This window comes from Spermophilus citellus, assembly GCF_964194105.1.
Source record: "Spermophilus citellus genome assembly, chromosome: 1".
Taxonomy (NCBI): domain Eukaryota; kingdom Metazoa; phylum Chordata; class Mammalia; order Rodentia; family Sciuridae; genus Spermophilus; species Spermophilus citellus.
The window spans coordinates 194196757-194213491 of NC_138182.1; the positions used below are offsets into that span (position 1 = coordinate 194196757).

The 16735-nt window shown below is 37.1% G+C and overlaps 1 protein-coding gene across 1 annotated transcript in view; it reads right to left on the bottom strand.

Moving 5' to 3' along the window:
• The window catches only part of CAMK4 (calcium/calmodulin dependent protein kinase IV), a gene marked incomplete at its 3' end in the record, with an annotated part of 234535 nt that overhangs the window by 75773 nt on the left and 142027 nt on the right, over positions 1 to 16735 (bottom strand). Inside the window, exons 3-4 of the mRNA XM_081302083.1 lie at positions 4163 to 4225; positions 1787 to 1869 (exon numbers count right to left, since the gene is read on the bottom strand). Of these exons, the coding sequence (XP_081158209.1) occupies positions 1787 to 1869; positions 4163 to 4225 (146 nt within the window). The remainder of the gene's footprint in view (positions 1 to 1786; positions 1870 to 4162; positions 4226 to 16735) is intronic.

Here is a 16735-nt window from a genome sequence, read left to right on the forward strand (position 1 = left end):
GTTAAGTTCTCTTCACAATATAGAACAGCTTTAAATTTGTCCCGAGGTTCAGAGAAGTTAAGTAAATTACTCTAAGTTAGTTATTCACCCTTGAGTGGTACAGTCTGGATTCAGAACTGTGAATCTAACAAACAAATAACCAACACCAGAAGGCTACCCATGCCCACTTTCTGTAGTGGACTCATTATTGAAAATATGAAAAGAGTAAAAATATGAAAATATGAAAAGAGTAAAAAATTTTTAAAAATCCACCTGTTCTAAGGAAACTTCAACATACATACAAACAAAATTAGATTTCTGTTAAAGATACATATGTAGTTACAATCCAGGTGGCCCATTTTGTTCCTTCCCACCTAAAGATTCAAATCCTTACTGGGTAAGGTTCAAAATAAAAGACAGAACAGTTGAAAAGACAATCCAAACACTTTGGGACACTTTTGAAGAGGCAGCAAATTCAACTGGGTGGAGTAAGGATGGGAAGGAGGTATCTCAGTTTATTTCAGCTGCTATAACCAAATGTCATTAACTGGGTGATGATAAACCACCATGGTTTCTTTCTCACAGTTTTGGAGGTTGGGAAGTCCATGCTGAAGGAATCAGCAGATTCAGGGTCTGGGCAAGTGCTGGCTTCCTCACTGAGCCTTTTCACTAAGTCCCACACACGGAGGAAGGGGGAGGTATCACTCTTGAGCCTCTTGTATAGGGCACTAATCCAATTCATCAAGGCACTGGCCTAGTCACCTCACAAACCCTCACCTTGGTGGTGAGGGTTTCAATATGTGACTTTGGGGCAACACAAACATTAAGGCCATAGTAGGAGGGAGAAGGGTTTCTCTCTCTACACAATCAAAACTAATCCCCTTTAGATATTGTTCTCCTCAGAGTCCACTCATTGTAGCAGTTACTTAGTCATTCACTCAGCAAATATTTATGGAGCATTTACCATGACCCAGGCACCCAGTCTCTCCTTTGTCTTCCCCTCAAACCATAGCCCAATTCTCCCTCACTGCAGGCACACTCCACCAGTGAAAGCTTCTTACCATTTCTAGTGTGTAACCTACTTAGTCTCTTTACCTTCTTCCAATTCCATCTTGAACATAGCAGAAGACTCCCAAGAGCCCAACAGTGCAAACAGGGAATTTTCCTGAGTGATGGGGAAGGTGGAAAAACTATAGAAACATAAAGCTTGTTTGCCTGTCTGTTCTGCCAGATTGAAAGGCATCCTTCCCTCCTGCATTCTCAAACCATTCCTTTGAGAGATGAACTATGAGCAGACAACTGAAATTGGCAATAACTGCCAAAAACAGAAAATGTTTTACCCTGAAACATGGAACTCTTTACAGAAAAGTAGATTTAAAAATAATCATTGGAAAAGTATTGGTTTCTATAAGTTTGGGGATTATTATAAAGAACACTATTAGAGTATAGGTTTAAATTCTTATGGTTTTCTGCAAATATTTTTTCAAATTATTTTCATAAATATTACTATTTAAATTAATATGATTTTCCAAATTCTATTTTTTATTGTGTTATGTTTGCAAAGTTAAAAAGATATTATAGTGGTTCTCTATTTATTTATTCCAAGTTTTCATCTACCCCTATCTGATTAACTACTATCCACCTTTTTTCAACATCCTTCTTAATATTTATTTCAGGGAAATTTATCAAGTAGAATGCTCTTTTATTATGCTCTTTTATTTATTCAATTTCAGGAGAATTTCCCTTAGATTGTATTTTGGGGCCAAAAGCAAGCATTCCTGTGGTTAGATATCTAGGTCTACCTTACCTGTCAAATAGTTCTCCTCCTGTGACGAGTTCTAGGACCAGACTGATTTCTGCAGGAGTTTCAAATATTTCTTTAAGTTTTATCTGGGGAAAGATATACACATATGTCAATGATTTCACAAGTTCTTTATTTTAATCTTCCTTGAAACAATCTAAGATTATGGCTAAAATAACATTCTCTCCAATAAGTAGTATTGGATCATTGTTAGTAAAAGTCCCTCTTTCCAGTATCAGGTAGATATTTGTCACTCTCCTTTTGGGTTGTTGATTTTGTCAGTTACATCATCTTTTTCAAAGGTTCTATTAAGTTTTGACACTTTTCATTTTGGCAATTGAAGAATATCTGCCTGAATTTTGCTAAAATATTCCAACTTCTGAATATCATTAGAATAAAAAATAAAACCCAATTTCCTATATCAGTTGGATAACATCATGGTTGCTGGAGATGTAAAATGCTTCTTTCTCTTGGAAAGAAAGGACTCTGAATTAGGGGCCGGAGTCAGCATAGAACCCATTAAAGCCTGTATGTGAATAATATCCTCAACAGCTTAACAGTTGCTAGTGGGCAAAGGAGGTCCTTAAGAATGAGTGGTGGGCCAGGCGCAGTGGCGCACACCTATAATCCTAGCAGCTCGGGAGGTTGAGATAAGAGAATTGCAAGTTCAAAGCCAGCCTCAGCCATGGCCAGGCGAGGTGCTCAGCAACTCAGTGAGACCCTGTCTCTAAATAAAATACAAAATAGTGTTGGGGATGTGGCCCAGTGGTCAAGTGTCCCTGACTTCAATACCCAGTACAAAAAAAAAAAAAAAAAAAAGAATGAGTGGTGGTAAAGATTTCATGGACCACACCAGTATTTTCGTTACATTCAGATAATCCAAACTGCTTTTTATGTTTTTCTACATACATCTGAGAATCTAGTGTCCAGTACTGATCCACATTTGAAGAAAATTCCACATTGGCCTCTCTTTGAAGAGAAAAGAGAAACTATAAAAGTAGTGATTGGGTATGGCAGATTTTTATATTGCTTTCCCAAAGCCCTTTTCCCCCTACTTTATTGCAAACAGAACCCTGATTTTGTTCAGGAAAGCAGGATGCCTAAGCTTCCTTGAATAAGATCATGATTTTGTTCTGTTTTGTGGATCACAACTGGTCTAAATGATTTATGACAATCCCATTGTCCAGTCTAATAGCATCCATGATTTTGTGACAGCTTTAGCCAAGGAAATTTGAAAAGAATTCTGCTATAGCAGTTCCTGAGAAAACTTTTCTCATCTGACTCAGCTGGTGAGACCTTCTCCCTTGAATACAAACCTGAGGACTTGTGAAAACTGTGCAGCAATCAATTTGGGACCATGAAGGGAAAGCATGAAGGTGAAAGTCAATGCACAGAGGAGGGTAAGACCAAGCATGGGTGGCATCTGGGTCCTGGATGGTGTCAGTGAGGTGAATCAATGCTGAAAACTTTCTTACTTCTGATTATTTGTTTTAATTGTTTTTGATTTTTAGTTGTAGATGGACACAATACCTTTATTTAATTAATTTCTTTTTATGTGGTGCTGAGGATTGAACCCAGTGCCTCATATGTTAGGCAAGTGCTCTACCACTGAGCTACAACACCAGCCCCTGACTTCTGATTCTTATGAGAAAAGCATTTGCTGATTTGTGGCTAAATGCATTCCTAATTCAGACATTAAGTTGTAAGCACTTTGCTTTGAGCCTCAGCATTGCAGTTCATCCCCTCAGAGAGCACAAATTTCTCAGAGAAGTGGGTGAAATACATTTTTTAAAAGTAGATGGCTTAATTCATAAAAACAAGTTATGGCTTAGAAAGTGATTTTGTTCTTTTTCACTTCATTGGTTCAAGAAAGCTTTTCACTAGGCATTTCTCTCAGAGGCTTTGTCTGGACATAGATGGAAGCAGAGATTCTGAGGACATTTTATTTTCCCCATTCAAGTACATCATCTATTTGCATCTTCACATTGTTTCTGAAGCAGATACTCTCTCAAAGGAGACAGAAAGGACTCTTGAAAGCAATGCACTTCATCACTGGCCCTGTGGGCAATGGCATATCAATAAGATAGGCACACAAGACTGAGAAAGCCAGGGTTTTATGAGAGTGAAATAAAACTTCCCAAATTCTATGCTTGTATGCATGGAAATAAAGGTTGTATATATTACTTTGGAAATGAATGAATGCATTTGCAGGGTTGATTCAGACCAAAAATGGAAAATGTGATGAGACAAGGATAAGAGCTAGACCCAGTGTCCCCCAGAGGTGGAAGAAGCCCTTTCTCATTATTAACATGGACAGTGAAAAACAACAATCCCTTTCTGTAGCTTGAAAGTATTGGAAATAATAGGTTAAAAGCCACTTACAATGTTTGGATGTGAAAGGCGAAGAAGAACTCCTATCTCAGTTCTTACGATTTTTTTGTCCACCTAAAAGGCAAAATAAAAAGAGAGAAACTGAAGAAAGTCCCACCTTAGAAAAATCTTCATTGTAACAGAGATCAGAAACAGCATTAACCCCCTGGGTGAATCAGATAAGGGGAGAAGTTAATCCCTAGGGATTTTGCTTATGTCTCTTTCCTCCCTTTCTTTTTCAGCTGCATGTCCCACCTTTCTGCTTCAGACGTAAATTAGAGCTGGTGACTAACAGGGACCACAACTTGTCAGACCTCTTTCTTGTCATCTTCCTGCCTTTCTTGTTAAAAGTTGTCATCATCACTATTACCGTATGGCATAAGTTCCTCTCAACCTATCCCTCCTCCTTCTCTTCCTTTTTCATTCATAGATGTTTCTGGCTCAGACCTAAAGGAACTGTCAATCACTTCTGCGTTCCTCATACAAAGGTGGCACATATTCACACCTAGCCAACCAGAAACTCTGTTCCCTGGCCATGTGGTGATGGCATCAAAGACATTCAGCTGGCCCAAGTCATTCCAGAAGGTCCTATCCAGAAATTGTGCTTAAATAATCAAGAATGAGGTATTCTCTTTCTCTCTGAAATGATGGGACCAAAGAGGATGGACTGTGCATCTATCATGACCATTTTTTACATCATATGGAGTTCACTGCATTGAACATGAAGCCGACAAGGAAAAAAGAAAGTTTGATGAGATGTGAAGAAAGAGTACTCTTCATATAATGTAATTCCTAGTGTTCATTTATAGTTTGTCCTTTGAACTTTCTAATTATATGAGCCACTAAATTTCCTTTTTTATGATTTTCAGTTTCTATTGCTGAAAATAGATGGTTTACCATTTGATCTCAGTGTTGGGGATAATGACCATTTAATTTACGATATTCAAAATTAGGAATGTTTTCCCCTCTCTAGGTCCGTGATTAACTTTTCTTCATCACAATGAGTATTTCGGTTCTCTAAAAGTCATATGCAGACAGAAGGGTTGAGCATACTCTTCTCCCAGCAAAAATCCTAAATATACAAATACACACACATACACACACATTTACACATATCCTATACCCTTTCTGTGGTTTCTGCAATATGAGCTGTCCATATTGGATTGGCAGAGATCACATGGTTTAGAAATGAGTGTGAAGAAATTTATGTGCAATGTTAGCCAAACTGTGAGTATATCCAACAGCCTACTGAAGAATGGGTTCTACCCATTAAGTTACTTCTTCTGAGGAAGAAATGGTGGGCTTGAATAGAAACCCAATCCCATTTCAGTGGTGACAATTAATCACAACTTTCAAGAGGACGAATAACACCTATTAATTCAATTTTGTTCTCTAATGAAAATATTAACACAAATGGACACATTATTTGAAAATAAATAAAAATATTCAAAGGGGTGTTATAAGTTTCATGTGTTTTTTTCCTCAGTTGATAGTCTTGGTAAAGCCTCTTAAACTATTAAAAAAAAAGTCTTGATCATTAATGTGATCATTTAGGAAACTCAGGGTATTCTTTTTGGGGGGATACCAGGGATTGCATTCAGGAGTACTTGGCCACTAAGCCACATCCCCAGCTCTACATTTTGTATTTTATTTAGAGACAGGGTCTCATTGAGTTCCTTAATGCCTCACTTTTGCTGAGTTTGGCATTGAACTTTTGATTCTCCTGCCTCAGCCTCTGGAGCCGCTGGAATTATAAGTGTGCACCACCATACCAGGCAAGCTCGGGGTATTCTAACATGTTCATGCCTGAGAAAATTAGACTAAAATTAAATTTATAATTTATTTGTAAACAAAACAAAATGTATTCTACTTATGTAAAATGGATGCCAGTCTGTGCAATCTAACATACTTCTTAAAATGTGCATGAACAACCCATATAAAAATGCAGCATCAGATATAAATTCTGACTGAAAAGAGGGAAGGAAGATATGATCTGTCCATTTTAATACTTGACAACTAATCTAGACAGTTACATGTGAGGACAGATTCACTATGAGTAGAGAAAAACAAGTTGGTAAGAAATAACCTAACTCAAATGACTGTACCTCACATTGACATGTTCTGGGCTTTCATAATGAAGAAATATAGGAAGACACATATTTTGATACATCCAGTACTCTGAGACTCAAAAACTTTGGAAGCTGTTTCACCAGTCTTCCCCAGATACTAAAGTGTAGCTACTTTTCTGGACAGCTCATACTATAGGATTCAGACAGACTATACATTGATTAAAAATTTTTCAGTGGCAAGTAACTAATACTTAAGTTTGAATTTGCTTAAGCTAAAAGGTGACTTATTGGGACACTCATATACAATTATCTAAAGATATAAAAAGGTACGGTTAGATCCAGAGGTTCTGGTTTGGTGTATCTCTTCTTGCCACCCACCCTATATTGGTGTCTTGTGTGTCTTCCTCTTTTTTTCTAAATAGTAGGAAATGTGACCACAGAAGTTCCAAGTCTATATTCTTCAGTCTCATATTAAAGGGAAGAGAAGCCTCTCTTTCTACATCTATATGCTAATGTCAAGTAGTATTCTCATTGGCCTTGCTTGTTTTCTATGCCTACTCCTAGGAAATGTGTAACTATGAGAAGACTGAGCATAGGTCATGGGCTCTCCCCTTTGAGCAGAATGGAGAGGGATGGGGAGGGTTGATACTCAGGAAAAATGGATGTTGGCAAGCAATGAATGCTCCCTTATTGATTGCTTTCAATATTTGATCCCTCTCTTTTACATTTGCAGAAAATCCTGAAGTATTACCTATTCTTCCATTTCCCAGGTTAATAAATAAATTATTAATACTTAAGTTATAATAAGCACTAAAATCAGTAGATTTAATATTCCATTGTTTGACCATTTAGCAGTAATCCACATGGGGTTACAAAAGTGATCTAGGATTTTGTTCCCAGAAACATTTTTTAATCCATACTGAAAAAACTGATTTAAGGCAATTGCATAGCTGCTGAATGAACCTAGCAGATTATGGAGCATCTGTACCTGGAGTCCAATGGGTTATTCTCTACTTCTGGGCAGTAACTTTGTCAACTATTTTGATGTTACTGGTGATATAAATTGGAGGAAACTAAAGCAATCTAGAAAAATGATGACTCTAGCCAATGTGAAAGGTTGGAGCTGAAATTTGGATGAAGCAGTTCCTGAAGCTGTATGCTTTGGGGAACAGAAGACAATCCACAGTTTTTGTCATATTCTCAAAACTTGAAACAGAAAAAAAAGTGACCTATTTAAAAACAGGAAAATAGGGCTGGGGATATAGCTCAGTTGATAGGTGCTCACCTCACATGCACAAGACCCTGGGTTTGGTCTCCAGCACCACAAAAACAAACAAACAAGAAAAAACAAAAAGAAAAAGACTAGAAAATGTGGTCCATGTAACTGGAGGAGTCAAGGATCTCTGAATTCACTTTTTTTTTTATTGGTTGTTCACAACATTACAAAGCTCTTGACATCATATTTCATACATTAGATTGAAGTGGGTTATGAACTCCCAATTTTACCCCAAATGAACTTTTTAAAATGTGTCTGTAAGGAACACATGGTGCATAGTAAGAGTTTCATATAGGTTTTATCTGCACCTCCATTTTATACTCTGTGGGATATATGAAAACAAACAAACCAAATAAGGTCTCTCCCACAGAAATGTTACAATCTCATTTGTGAGATAAGACTTATCTACATAATGCCATCTGAAGGTAGTGAAAGATAGTAAAGAAAGACTGTTTTGCTTTAAAAATTGCATTGTTCAGTGGAAGATCATTTTCTATGAATTGCTAATATTTAAAGGAGGTTTATTCTAAAAGACTTTGACATCACTATCCATTTAAAATCCACACTGTTGTCAATATGAAATGAAGACTGAACTGTTGAGAGCCTGCACGGGGATTGTGTGATATGTGGGCTGCTGATAGCCAATGAGTGACATCAGATAGCCCAATCCACAGGACAGCATGGTCCAGGAGGGAGCCAAATGATAGAACAAGACTGTGAAAGCTCACTGACTTTGTGAGCAAAAAAAAAAAAAATGGTGAAAAATTTCCACTGATAAATAGATGTTCCACTTGTATAAAGGAGAGATCTTTGAATAACAGAAGCATTGACAAAAAACCCGGATCACATTAATAAATCTCTTCCAAAGAACTCTTGCCTCACTTTTTGTTTCAATTTTGGCAGATGCTGTTGAAGAAAATTCTGATACAGATTATTATTTTTGAAAAATCTTAGTGTATATTTAAAGTATACAGCATGACATTATAAGATATAGTACAAAAGTTATTAAAGCGAAGCAAATTAATACATGAATCATTTACATAATTATCCATTTTTTTGTTGTTTTTGTGGCCTTAGCAGCTAAAATTTACTTCTGTAGCATGAATCCCATATACAGTACATTTTTGCTACCTGTAATGATCATGTTGTACTTTAAATCTCCAAAATGTTTAACTCTGTGATGCAAATTATTTTTATCTAATTGTCTCTTCAGGTTGATGGTGATTTTTGGTACTAGGATCTATTTTTCTGCCTGTACATTTAGGGATTATGAAATTTAAGGTTGTCCCTCTTATTGTCATATATTTCTGAAGAATGTAAATGATAACAGAGGGAACCTTGAAATTTTTCACAAGATTTTTTTTATGTTCAATAAATATTTTTCCAATACAAATATAAATTTCATTTTTATTTTAATGTTATGTAGAATATATTACATATTAGCATGACTTTCTCTTTTAATTCTCTGAGAGTTAAATTATATGAATTCCAGAAATATTCAGAATAGGTTGGATTGCAAAATGTCTAGAATAGCAATCTTCTAGTATAATCACTTGTTTTGAATTCAGAGTTAACTTTTCTTTAAAAACTAAAATTTTGAAAAGGGTATTTACTTTCCCAGTATACTTTATACTATTGTTTCTCAACTCAAAATGTGGTCTCAGGGGCCTGGAAGGACCTTCTAGGAACTGTGAAATTCTCCCCTTTCCAATTTCGTATCTAAGTAAGTTCAGATTGTGTCATATGGGACAAACAAAACAATGAATCACAAGAAATTGAAATGCAGAAACAGCTGAAGTCAATTTGTCTTGGATTAAGCCAGATAATAAAGAAATTAGTAAAACAATGCTACTTTTTTCACTAAGCATTTTTAATTTTGGATAGTATTGTTACAAATATAACTATACTATATTATATATTAGTATGGCTATATTATTTCAAAATAATGAAATTATTATTTTCATTACAATGAAAATATTTTATTACAAATATTATTTATGTTAAATTATTATAGTTTATTTTTAAAAATTAATTATCATTTAAAACTTCCTCAGTTTTAATATCTTATACAGTAAATATCTGTATCTATTTGGGGTGCTTAATACTTTTATGAGTATAAAACATTCCTAACCTCACCAAAGTTTGAGGACTATGACTCCTATAACTGCAATATTTGGAAATAGAATAAAAATAAAGAAAAGAAAAATTCTGGTAACAGCAATTTAAATGAAAGAAAAATGTGAATACAGGCTCATTTGTTTTCCTTGAAGGCTGGAGTTGCGGTTGAATAATGTGCAGGTCATGACTTAAGGAGAGGCTGAGAAGGTTGAAGCAAATAAGGATTTTAGAAGAAGGAACTTAGAAAAAACACCATCAACCTAAAGAAGAAAGAGTGGTGATGGCCAAGAAAACAATCAAGGACAAAGTTGAGAGGGAGAAGGATAAAAGGCAAACAGATCAGACTGTGAAGCCAAGACCAAGACCCGACTGAGGCTGGGAAATACTTCCCAGAAAGCTAAGCAGAGAACCACTTATGGTCCTTTTGAAAGGACATCTCAAAGCTTGCTATATAGCCCTCCATTGGGGGCCAGTTCTCTCCAAAGATGTTCTATCTAGGAGGTCACTTAGGAGTGGATCTTGTCAGCCATCACTTCTCAACTTTATCCACATTCCTCTTCTCTTCCTCCTACTGCTGAATTCCTCTTCTGAACTCCTGGGGATCCCAGTAGAGTGTGAGCTCTCACACTGCTCTCACATTCAAAATGAATAGTAGTTTGTAGAAAACAATTGTCAAGCAAACCACAAAAGTCCATGGACTACTATCTGAAGAGTCATTAATGCCACTTGAAATTAGCATCCAAGTGCCACCATAATTAGCATCTTGAGAAACATCAACAGATAGCTTAAACAAACCAACATGACAAAAATATTGAAACCCAAAAGACATACCATCAGTATCTTCACAATACCTTGAAGAATGTTAGATTTATTTTGTTACTAATAAATTTCAATTCTAAAAATGAATTTTACAAAAATTTTACTAAAACTTAGGGGATATATAGAACAGGTTCCCAAGAAAACAGACATGGGGCAACATTCCAATGTTATATTTGAGAGGTACAAACCCATTTTCAGTGAGAGGAAAAATGGAAGTGCCCAAAGGTAGGAGGTACCAAAATGTAGTCAGCATAGTGGTTACTGTGTCACAATGAGTTGTAAAGATATCCTACAGGTTATCAGGCAATAATATCCAATTAGCACACAGCTCTTCACCACAGAGCTGTCCCATGCCACCATCCTTTAAAGCAGCCCATGAGAAGGAGGAAGGGAAAGGAGCTTAACTGCCCAAGAACCTCCTCCTATTTCCAACTGGTGAAATTTGGACTCACAGGTTAACTTTTCCATACTCCTGGGGTGCATACGCATTTTTCTTTGGCAGTCTCAGTCAAATCCAAAAGAGGCTGGAAGATCCAGAAATTTCAGGTGTGTCTTGGTGCCTGAAGTGCTCAAAGGCGGTTCTTGCCCTCCTTCACCCCAGCCCCATCTACCAGCTTGGGTAGCAGGTGGGCAGACTCTGAGGAGGCCCATAATAATTTTGTCCAATCACAGAGCATTCTGGAGCTTTTGATACCAGATAAAGTAGATTGACAGCAGTGGCACTGCCCTAATGCTTTTCTAATTTATAATGTTTTACTGCTTATCAGAAGGAGTTTTGTCTCCCGCTGACATTCTTTGTCGTTGCTCTAATTGCCAACATGAAATTAATAATCATCAAGTAACTTGGGCACATGGGATTTTTCTACAGTGATTTATTTTAGCTCCTCTACTTAAACTACCTTAAGAATTCAAAGAAATATCTTCTTTCATTGTTGTAAAGTCACTGTTGAAACAGCCAATATTAAGGGTTTCTGATATACTTTTTTTAAATATTTATTTCATAGCTGTAGTTGGACACAATACTTTTATTTCTTTTTTTCTTTTTTAAATTGATTTTTCTAAAAAAATAAATGGCAGAATACATTACAATTCTTATTACACATATATACCACAATTTTTCATATCTGTTTATATATAAAGTATGTTGACACTCAATTCATGTCTTCATACATGTACTTTGGATAATGATGTCCATCACATTCCACCATCCTTGCTAATCCCCTGCCCCCTGCCTTTCCCTCCCACCCTTCTTCCCTATCTAGAATTCATCTATTCCTCCCATGGTCCCCCTCCCTACTCCATTATGAATCCGCCTCCTTATATCAGAGAAAACATTCGGCATTTTTTTTTTAGGATTGGCTAACTTCACTTAGCATTTCTGATATACTTTTAATATTAAACATACTTTTTGAAGATTGTACAAGGAAAAATTAATAAAGGAAATTATACAGATTTATACAGTTTCAAAACTTTATGGAACTCAAGATTTGTTAATACTGAAAGAAATCCCAATTTTGTATCTATTCTGATAGTAGAGGTGAAATAGAAAGAAGTGGATAAAAAATATAATCTTAGAATAAAACTACAAAAAAGTTTCCATCATTGAATGGGGCTTATCAGATATGAACCCTTCATTAAGATTCACTGTTAATGAAGCCATGTGTGGTGTTGCACACCTGTAATCCTAGGCTGAGGCAAGAGGATCACGAATTCAAAGCTAGCCTCAGCAAAAGCAAGGCACTAAGCAATTCAGTGAGACACTGTCTCTGAATAAAATACGAATAGGGCTGGGGATGTAGCTTGGCAGTCAAGTGCCCCTGAGTTCAACCCCTGGTATCTCCCCCCCAAAAAGATTCACAGTTAATGCATTGTTGTGCTGGTGCTGAGATTATTGAAAAGAAGAGGAAGGATTGAAAAATATGTAAAGAAGAAACAACTTAGAACTTAAATAAGAAAAAAGGAAAACCTTTATTTGTATGGTGGGAATGCTGGCTGTAGAGAGTGATGAATGAACTGGAGAAAAGGAGGAATATAAATATAACACCAGATTTAGGCAGCACTTGAGCCATTTGGCATATATTATTTATTTATTTGAGATTTAACCCAGAGGTACTTAACCACTGAGACACGTCACCAGCCCTTTTTATTATTATTTTTTAGTTTTAGATAGGGTCTTGCTAAGTTGCTTAGGACCTCACTAACTTGCTGAGTCTGGCTTTAAACTTGACATCTTTCTGCCTCAGCCTCCTGAGCTCTTGGGATTATAGGCATGTGCCACCAAGCCAATGACATTGGCTTTCTTAAATGCAGCCTTGATGTAAGCTCCTTAACTTAAAATCCTTTTGACAAGTTGGGATGACCTATGTCACTAGGGCTGCTGTTGTTCTTCTTCTCCCTGCCCCGGCCCCCCGCCCCCGCCCAAATTCTGGAGATCAAATCCTGGGCCTCCTGCACGCCTGGCAAGCGCACTGAGCTTCTACATTCTCAGCCTTTGTTCTTGCTTGAAATGTTTCAGTCAAATACAGCAGCACTTCTGCATAAAATCCTAGCCTCATTTAATTTTCCCTGAAGGATCTGGGACCATATCTGTCCATCCTCCTCCTTTGGCTTGTTTTTGGTTTGAATGATGCACAGGGAACGTGATGGGAAGTACAGAATTGTGCTTCTCACATCCTTTATGAGACCAGGCAGAACATAAATTACTAATGGTTAAATAAACAATCTAGTCTTTCAGCTTTCACAATGATTTTCTTCTGCATAGATTCTGCTTAATTTAGCTCCCTGATTTTGACACTCAACAAGCATATGTTGACGCTAATATGCTTGGTGAAAAGACTTGACAACTGAAGTTGTGTTCGATTCAAGACTGACAGTTCTAGTCTACAAGGATTTGAAAACTTAGAATTGCTGTTTGAAAATGTAAAAACCAAATGTGGAACACATACAAATAAGTTTTCTTATATGAAATAAGTACCTTCAGTAACTACAGAATTCTAACCAAGCCTGATTATTCCCTTCATCTTCTTGGTCTAATAGCAATCTGGGCAGGTCATGACTGTGTTACTTCTTACACCATCTCAAGAACTGATCTCTTTTTGTCCCAGTAGGAAATATACCACAGTATCTGGAAGTATCCAATAAATGTCCTTCTTGCTCATTGTCGCTATGTCCCAATCATTTCTACTCCCTTCTCCCTGTAAAAATAACATTTTTAAAATATGTCTACAATCAGCCAATAAGACCTTCATCATCTTCTCCCTGTTGTAGTCATATTGCTATGTTCATGTCACCCATACCTACATTGAGGATTTTATCCCATATATCTCTATCCCAACAATTACTATCATCATTCTCAATAACCTCAACCACCATGTGATGATTCACTGGACATTCTTGCCTCAGTTTCTTTACCACTTACTTGATTCCTCTTAGGTCTATCTACCTCTGATTTCCCTTAGCAACCTATTTCCTTGGTCACATCTCAAATTTCATGATTACCATCAACTGAACCATCTCAAAATTCTTGACTGCAAACATTACACATTCTGATTTCTACTTCCTATCTTAGCAGCTCTTACTTAGCTTAGATTCCATGGTTCATTAGTATAAGCACTGCTCTTCACATACCCCAACTTCTCTGCCTTTTCTCTCTGTTATACTTCCCATACAAATCCCCTGATTTGGTTAAACTCCACTTTTACTCTATGTCTGGGCCTGAGCTGCAGTGGCTGAAAGAAAATGTGGTAATCATGTTGGATGGTACCATTTTAAATTTATGACCTCAAGTCTTAAGGGGCCCTTAGCTCCAGCACTCTGCAATAGAACATTTTTTACCTTCTCTTCTCCAACTTTTGGAACGCCCTTATCCTTTCATCCCCCTCTCATGCTCTTGCTTCCAAATCACTGAGAGGGTATAAACAATCCAGGGAAAACATTATTTTCTCATCAATCATTTGTCAATCTATATGCACTGTATTCTATTGGTTTTATCAATTTATTTAACAAATAATTTTGAGCACCCATCATGTACAGATGCTATTTTGGGCATGAGAATAAAATAGACTTCTGGCCCTGAACAAATAAATAAATGAAAAATCCAAAGTTGGTAAGTACTATATAGAAAGGAAACAAAACAAGGCAAGGTAAAGGAAACAGAGTAGTGAAAGGTACCACCTGAGTTGGAGAGTCAGTGAATCTCTTTCTGATAAAGTAACATGTGACAGCTATATGGGTAGAGATAGAGAAACAAAAACTGTAAGAAAGGCTCTTAGCTATGACTAGGGCCTGGAGCCACTGACAGCTAGGTCAGTTTAGCCAGGGCAAAGTGCTGGAGGAGGGAAGTAGCAGATGATAGCAGAGGCTCTTCATGGGCATAAAACACCATGTTGACCATGGTTAGAAATCTGTATTTTAGTATGAGAGGAGTCAGGCACAGTCAGAAGTTTGGAGAGAAGAATTATATGATCTTAAGTTTTAAAAGGATACTCCAACCCTTATAGAGGTGAGGTCATCTGATGACGAGAGTAAATTCAAGGAGACAACAGTAGGCTGTGGAAGTTATTCAGGGGAGAGATGAAGGGAGTCTGGGCAAGCCCAGGTAGAGGCAATGAGGGACATTTTTTTTTCATGTTCCTAATTTTTTTCAAATTAATTAATTTATTTTAATTAGGTATATATGACAGCATAATGCATTTTGATTCATGGTACACAACTGCAGCACAACTTTTCATTTCTCTGGTTGTCCATGATGTAGCGTTACATCATTTGGGCAATCATACATGTACCTAGGGTAATAATGTTCATCTCATTCCACCATCTTTTCTGCTCCCATATCCCCTCACCCTCCCCTTTGCCCAATCAAATTTCTTCCATTTTTACCATGCCCTGCCCCCATTATGGATCAGCATCCATTTATTTTAGAGAATAATTGGCCTTTGTTTTTTTGGGATTGGCTTACTTCATTTAGCATGGTATTCTCCAACTCCATCCATTTACCTGCAAATGCCCTGATTTTATTCTCTTTTAATGATGAGTAATATTCCATTGTGTATATATACACCACAGTTTCTTTATCCATTCATATATTGGAGGGCATCTAGGTTGATGAATGGACATTTTTTTAAGGAAGAGTCATAGAATTAAAAGATGGGTCATCTATGGGATGTAAGAGAAAGAGAAGTATAAAGGTTTTGGTCTGATAAATGGGAGGAAGATTGGGGAGGAGTGCATTGTACCAAACTCTGCTGCTGTTCTTCCTCTTCTTTTGTTCCAGCTCACTGACCATCTTTGAAGAAACCAGGAGAATTTCCTCTTGTGGTCTTCCACTTTGCATTTAGTCGTCTTTCGGTCTTTCGTCTCCCATACCTTTCCGTGTGAGTTTGGGAAGAAGATGCAGCTACACAGAAGAGGTGATGGCTTAGAGGTAGGTAGATTGACAGGGGCAGGAGGTAGGCGTAGGTTGTAAGGGAAACCAGTACCCTATTTTACATTTATCACTGTCTAGCATGAAGAAAACTTTGTTGTGATCAGTATGAGAAGACAGACTCTAAAAAAGCATTTCAATCAAGTAATCTTGGCTTTGAAAATTGTGAAATTTAATGTTTTTTGATACTTCTGTTACTAACCACCTCCTACTCTCTGCAGACTCTAAGACATTAGGAAAACCCAAAGAAGAAAAGCAGAGGAACAAGCCAAGGATTGAACTAGAATTGCAACCAGAAAGAAAAGCATCCGTATTTGAGAACTTGAAGCCTCTGTAATACAGGCAGCTGCAGAGCAGGGCAACTCCTCCAAAGGAAGTCACCTCTGCTCCTTCTTACTTAGATCCTCAGTATAAACCCTCATGCTTACAGATGCTGGACAGCCTCTTCACAGGGAAGAGTCTTTTATTTGACAGTGAATGAAACAGCCTTAAGCTTCCTGGGAGAGAACAGGCAGAACCAAGATTATACAAAAGATCTGGATGACGCTAGACTTACTAGAATCAGGTTTGCTTAGCAAAGGGAGGAAGAAAAGAAAGGAAACCTGATATAGAAAGAGAAAAGGCCTTCAGGTATTTACACAGCACCCCTTTCTCTAGCTTCTTTTGTCTCTGCATCTCTCCCGTGAATTGAGAATACATGGAGGTAACCCTGATCTATGTTTCTCATTTTAAAAAGACCTCCTTTCTCAATCCCTCATCATTCCCTTCTGCGTCCAAAGCATGTGTCAGTTCCCCTCCAATAAAAATGAAGCATTCTTTCTCCACTTTCTCACTTGGGAGTGAAAGAAATAAAATTGCTTATTCTCATATCACTATTCTGG